Below are 6222 nucleotides of genomic sequence, written 5' to 3' on the forward strand. Positions count from 1 at the left end.
GGCGAGTGCTGGGGAGGGGGTGGGGTTTAGAGGGGCCTATCCCAGGGAGGGGAATGGGGCTTCAAGCCGCTGCATGGTTTGTAAATGGAGGGGGTGGGGTATATACTCCCGGTGGGGCGGGGCGGGGCGCTTCTGGGGACAGGGGCAGAAGGAGCAGGGCTTGTAGCTTGTCAAAGGTTACAGAGACCCGACCTATATAAGGACATGGGGCTGGCTGGGCTAATCAGGGCTTCTGCTTTGGAGACTGGGCTTCAGGAGGCCCCTCTAGTGGGACAGGGCAGAGCTGTAGCCATGGTGGTCCTGGGAGCTGGGAGGGGCGAGGCTTGGGCAGTACAGGGTGGGGTTTAAGGATAATCCCTCCCCCTCCGCAGGAGCTGAAGCTGGTGTTCCCGGGAGCACAGCGGATGAACCGGGGCCGGGCAGAGCTGGGGACACTGCTCCACGCCTGTCGCGCCAATGGCCTCACTGACCTGCTGCTGCTTCATGAGCACCGTGGTGTCCCTGGTGAGGCCTTACCCCTTCTGCCCCCACCATGTCCCTGCTCTCTTAGCTATATCCTGCTTCCCTGGACATTGGCTTGGTCATGCCCCTTCTGGCCCCACCCATTGTCCTGGCTCTGCTCCTTCTGCTCCCTGGCCCTGCCCTCTTAGCCGGTGGCTTGGCCACACCCCCTCTGCCTGCTGGCCATGCTCCGGCCCCCCTGGCTCTGGCCATACCCTGTCTTGGCTGCACCTCTTCTGTCCCTTACCATGCCCCTCTTGGCCAAGCCCCATCCTCCTGGACCGCCTCCTGCCCCTGGCCCTAGGGCATGCTGGGAGATGCTTCTCTCACATGCATGTTGGGACGGGCTGGTGGATAGAGCCTAGTGGTGCATGCTGAGAATGGGGTGGCGCCAAGGATTGCAAGGTGTGGCACAGAGCAGTGTCTGCTGAGGGGTGATAAGAGGAGGGCAGTGCCTGTTGGAAGGGATTGGGCTTGCTGGCAAGGCCCCTCTGATCTCCCCTGGCTCCATCCCCAGATGGACTGATCTGGCAAGGGGTGACACAGTGTAGTGCATGCTGGGAAGGGGTGGTGGGCAGAGCCTAGTGGGGCAGGCTAGGAAGGGGGTGGAGCCAAGGATGTAGCCAGGGCTAATGCAGAGCAGTGCCTGTTGGGAGGGGGCTGTGGGTGGGAAGCAGTGCATGCTGGGGGCATATGGCCTGCTGGCAAGATCCCGCTCCTCCCTCCCTGCTGACGCCACCCCCAACCCCTGGCTTTGCCCCCAGATGGGCTGATTGTGTCACACCTGCCACTGGGCCCTACAGCCTACTTTACACTGGCCAACGTGGTGATGCGCCATGACGTACCTGGGATCGGCCCTGCGCCCCAAGCTGCCCCTCATCTCATCTTCCATGGCCTCACCTCTCGCCTGGGCCAGCGTGTGAGTTTGGGTGGGGCCTCTGAGGAACGGGTGTGGCCAAAGGGAAGAGAAGGGAAGGGGCTTGAGCTGAAAGGGCAGAGCTTGGGTTTGGGGTGGGATTTGTGGTGGGATGCACCTCTGTGGGGGCTGCCATATCTAAATTATTCCCTCACTCTGTCCCTCCCCTCCCCTCCCTTCCCAGGTGACGAGCATCCTCAAGTACCTGTTCCCAGTGCCCAAAGAGGACAGCAAGCGCGTGGTCACCTTTGCCAACCAGGATGACTACATCTCCTTCCGGTGAGTCCAGCTGTGGGGGGCAGCTGGGAACGGCCAAGTGTAATGGGGAAAGGGAGCTGGGATGTGGCTAGCTCCAGGGTGCAGCCTGTAAGAATGGCTGAGTATAACACTGTATGGGGAAGACTGAGATATGGCCAGATCTGGGCTGGGGTGCCTGGAAAACAGCTGAGCATAATGCTAAAGAGAGGCCGAGCTGCAGCCAGCTGTGGAGTGAAATGACTAGGGAACAGCCAAGTATAACATCACACAGTGAGGGCTGAGATGCAGCCAGGTCTGGGATGTCGAACAGCCAAGTATAACACCACAGAAAGAAGCTGAGATGCAGCAAGCTCTTGTGGGGAACAGTTGGGGAATGGTTGACTATGACGCCCCATGAGGAAGCCTGAGGTGGAGCCAGTTTTAGGGTGGGGTAGCTGGGACTGGCTGAGTATAGTGTGACGATGTGGCTAGCTCTGGGGTGGAACCGAAATATAACAGCACATGATGTGGGGGGTGCTGAGAAGCAGCCAGCTCTAGGGTGGGGAACTGCCGAGTATAGTGCTGTAGAGAGGAAGGAAGATGCAGACAGTTCTGGGGTAGAATAGATGAGTATAACAGCATATGGGGGAGGGCTCAAGAGGCAGCCAGCTCTGAGAGAGCAGCTGGGGAATGGCTGGGTATAACACTCAAGCAGCATTTCCCAACTTTTTTGCCCCACAGCATACTTACCTAAATAAAAAAGCACTGTGGCATGCTGGACATGGAGGGACATGGCGCGTGGCTAGCTGGACACTGATTGGGGGGCAGGGGGCTGTGTGTGGCTAGCTGGACTGCATTTTGTGCTGGAGCCATGCTCCTTGTCTGTCTGTATCCACAGTGGCAGCAGGCAGGGGGCGTGGCTCCAGCCCAAAATGCCATGGCACACCTGTTGGGAAGTGCTGCTCTAGAGAGCTTGAGATGCAGCCAACTCAGGTGGAGGGGGTGGGGATGCGGCTGGTAATGGGAGCAATGCAGTACTCTCTGCAGGTGTAGAAAGGAACCTGGGCTTGCTAGGGGGTGAGAGCAGGGGGGGAATGCAAGCCTGAATGCCTGGGTTCTCTTGGAGGGGAGTGGGAGCTGAGCGTGAGAGCAGGGGGACTGGGAACCCAGATTCTCAACCTCCCCTCCCTCTCCCGTTTAGGCATCATGTGTACAAGAAGCTGGACCAGCACAACATCGAGCTCACTGAGATTGGACCTCGGTTTGAAATGAAGCGTAAGCCCTGCGCCCATCTGGATTCCTTGCCCTGGCTAGGGGTGGTTCCAGACTGGGGGGGGCCCCCCCCTGACTTGCCCTTCTCTCCGCAGCGTACATGATCAAGCTGGGACCGCTGGACCAGGAGCCAGTGGCCGACGTGGAGTGGCGCTGGCACCCCTACACCCGCACTGCCCCCAAGCGCCGCCTGCTTAGTGCTCCCTAGGCCCAGATACCTAGGTTCTCTCCTGCCGGGGGCTGCTGGGGGCTTGGACGCTTGGGTTTGCTGCCCCATGGTGGGGCTTGGTCCATGAGTGGACACCAGGGTTCCTTCCTAATGGTGGTAGTTCTGGATCCACAATTTGGAGCCTGGATGCTTGGGTTCCCTGCCTGGTGTGGGGGGCTCTGGCTCTAGGATCAGGCTTTTGGATGCTTGAGCTCCCTGCTTGGTGTGGGGTATTCTGAGATCTGGGTCTCCTGCCCCGTGGGGGGGTGGGGCTCCGGGCCTGGGATCAGGGTCACAGATGCCTGGGTACCCTGTCCAGTGTGGGATATTTTGGGGGTCTGGGATCAGGCTTCTGGATGCCTGGGTCCCTTGCCAGGCGTGGGAGTTCCTGGGGCCTGGATTAAGGTCCCAGGCACCTGGGTTCCCCCTCACCCCAACTGATGCAGGTGAGATTCAGAGCTGCACATCTGGCCCTTTATTTCCACAGGGCCTGGTACAATAAACGGCTCTTTTTGGTTCCTGCAGCTCCGCCCTGTCCTTGAAGCCAGGCATTTGGGCCCCCTGCAGAGCTGAAGAGAACCCAGGCATCCTGGCCCCCTCACAGCCGGGTCCATTCAGCAGGGGGTGGCCGTGGCCCCCTTGGCTTCCCCACACGGAAGTTAAAGCCTGGAGGTGGGGGAGAAAGTTGGGGTAAGGGGGGAAAGGTCCCCCTTAAAGAAACCTGGGTCCCTGCTCTTCAGGCCATCTTGGATGCCTGGGTTCCTGATTTCTGTCCCCCCCACAATGGCTGGGTCCCAGAATTCTCCCTCTTCTACCTGCCCCCCCTTTACATCTGGGACACCTGGGTCCCTGATCTTTGCCCTCCACTCTCTCTGTCCTAGGCACCTGGGTCCCCGACTTCTGTGCCCTTCCCCCCCCTGCCACCTGGGTCCCGACCTCTTCTCAGGACACCTGGGTCCCCAGCTCACCCCTTGGTCACCTGTGTGCCTGACTTCCCCCTCCCCCATCCTGGAGGCCTGGTTCCCTGGTCCCCCCCATAATTTCTGCCTTGCAGCCCCCTGGATCGCTCAGATCCTCGTAGTCCTCAGTGGAGGCAGGCTGGGTTGGGCCTGAGCCTGCAAGGGGGAGTGGAGTGGGAGGAACTGTGGGAGTACAGTTGCTGACCCCATGTGCTTGGCTGCAACCTTTGGACAGCTAGGTCCCTGATTTCTGACCCCCACACCCCTACTCTGGCTGTCTGGGTCCCAGCCCTCTCCCTTGGACACCTGGGTTTCCAACCCTGCAAACCTGGGTCACTGATTTCTGCTCCCAAATGCCTGGGTCCCCCATTCACTCCCCCCCATATGCCTGGGTCCCCAGCTACCCCCCCCCTTCCACCCCAGATGTCTGGGTCCTGCTGGAATAAGTCTCCCTTTCCGCAAAACACTCACCCCTCCATGCAGGAGATGAGTTGAAGCCCTGGAGAGATGAGGAAAGATAAGCTAAGCAACAGAACCCAGGAGTCTAGGCCCCCAGAAAGCACCTCACTCCTCCTCCTGAGGTGGGAAAGAACCTGGGTGTCTGGGCTGACCCCAGTGGGGTTTGCTGGGATCCCTGATTCTCCCCAACCCTTTTCCTGGCCACCTGGGTCCCTGACTGCCCACTCCAGATGCCTGGGTCATGCTTGGGGGTGGGAGGTCCTGGGGGTCACTCACCAGGGGGTTGAGGCCATGCGATGGTGGGGCTCCACGCGCTGGGGAGGGACAGCCACGAGGGCTGGAGTCGCCTGTGAGGGAACAGTGTGTCAGAACTCCCTGGTCCCTGGAGGCTTGTATCCCAGCACCAGACACCCACCCACCTCCCACCTTCTGGGTTCCCCATTCCTCTCCTGGACACCTGGGTCTTGACCTTGGATGCCTAGGTCATCAGTCTCTCCCAGGCCTCCTGACCTTAGACACTCAAGTTACCCAACCTCTGTCCCTGACACTGGGTGCCTGGGTCCATCCCATCCCATCCCCTGCAATAGACACCTGGGTACCCCACCTCCTTGACCTAGATGCTTGGGTCCCGAATACGAGACTTCTGGGTCCCTCACCCTTCTTCCCAAATGCCTGGGTCTGTTACCTGCAGCAGGAAGGGGGCTGAGCTGGGCATACTCGGGGGCGGGGCTGGACCGTCGCACCGGGCTGCCTGGCAAGGAGCAGCTGGCCTGGAAGGCACTGGACTCTAGGGCTGGGGGTGGGCGGGCAGGGGCTGCCCCACGCCCCCGCACCTTATTGACCACAGCATAGGTGTCATTCATCTTGGGTGGCTGCTCAGGGGGCGATGGTTCAGCTGGCACCGAGATGCTCCTGTGGAAGGGGAGGGGAGGGGGGAGATGGGGGCACTGAAATGGGCTGCTGCACCCCAGATTTGGGCACGTTTCCCTTGCCGTTTTACTTGGCTGTTTCCCAGTGGCTCCACCCCAGAGCTGGGTGCATCTCATGTGCTGTTACACTCAGCTGTGCTGCTGGCTGGCTGCATTTACCCTCCCCCCTATGCTGTTCTATTCAATAGCACCACCCCAGAGCTGGGTGTAGCTCAGCTGCTTGTCATGCTGTTCCGTGCGGCTGTTCTGCCTCCCAGCTGGGCTTATCTCCTTGAATGCTATACTAGGCTGTTACCTACTCATCCCACGCCAGAGCGAAGTAAATCTGTATGCACCTCAGCCACCCTTGTGCAGTTCTAGCTGGCCATTCCCACCTGCTCCAGCCCAGAGCTGGCTGCACTTCAGCCCTTTAATGATGGCTCGGCTGTTCTGCCCCAGAGCTGGCTGCATTTAATCCTCCCCACCCTGTGCTGCTATACTTGTCCATTCCCCACTGACTCTGCCTCAGAGCTGGTCACATCCACAGAGGAAGGATCCCATGGGATAACCCCTGCTTTTGGGGTAAAACATACCATCCCTTTTTCCCCCTCCCCAAGGAATTTGGGATCCCTCTGGATTTGATCCTTGATCAGGTTAGATCAGCCATGCTAGGGTGAGGGGTGGGTACCCGGATGCCTGGATTCTCTCCCAGCTCTGAAAGGGGAAGTGAAGCCAATAGGGTGACAGTGTGTGTGTGGGGGG

At 59.8% G+C, this 6222-nt stretch overlaps 2 protein-coding genes across 3 annotated transcripts in view; one reads left to right on the forward strand and one right to left on the reverse strand.

The window, feature by feature from the left end:
• The first annotated feature begins 89 nt into the window (after positions 1-89).
• On the forward strand, positions 90-3658 carry IMP4 (IMP4, U3 small nucleolar ribonucleoprotein). 2 transcript variants are annotated; one of them, XM_014526048.2, is made up of 5 exons: positions 90-504; positions 1305-1420; positions 1602-1696; positions 2856-2929; positions 3022-3658. In XM_014526048.2, the coding sequence occupies exons 1-5, from the start codon at positions 405-407 to the stop codon at positions 3132-3134; spliced, it is 498 nt and encodes a 165-aa protein (XP_014381534.1). In that variant the 5' UTR covers positions 90-404; the 3' UTR covers positions 3135-3658. The 2 variants fall into 2 exon arrangements, with proteins under 2 accessions (XP_014381534.1, XP_025048362.1); XM_025192577.1 differs by having other exon boundaries at positions 100-504; positions 1266-1420.
• A 63-nt stretch (positions 3659-3721) lies between these two features.
• Positions 3722-6222, reverse strand: part of PTPN18 (protein tyrosine phosphatase, non-receptor type 18) — a 16342-nt gene continuing 13841 nt past the window's right edge. The window contains exons 13-16 of the mRNA XM_014526045.2: positions 5238-5464; positions 4829-4899; positions 4565-4592; positions 3722-3800 (exon numbers count right to left, since the gene is read on the reverse strand). Coding sequence (XP_014381531.1) covers positions 3733-3800; positions 4565-4592; positions 4829-4899; positions 5238-5464 — 394 coding nt within the window. The 3' untranslated portion in view covers positions 3722-3732. The remainder of the gene's footprint in view (positions 3801-4564; positions 4593-4828; positions 4900-5237; positions 5465-6222) is intronic.

The sequence above is a fragment of the Alligator sinensis genome, unplaced genomic scaffold (genome assembly GCF_000455745.1).
Source record: "Alligator sinensis unplaced genomic scaffold, ASM45574v1 scaffold778_1, whole genome shotgun sequence".
NCBI lineage: Eukaryota > Metazoa > Chordata > Crocodylia > Alligatoridae > Alligator > Alligator sinensis.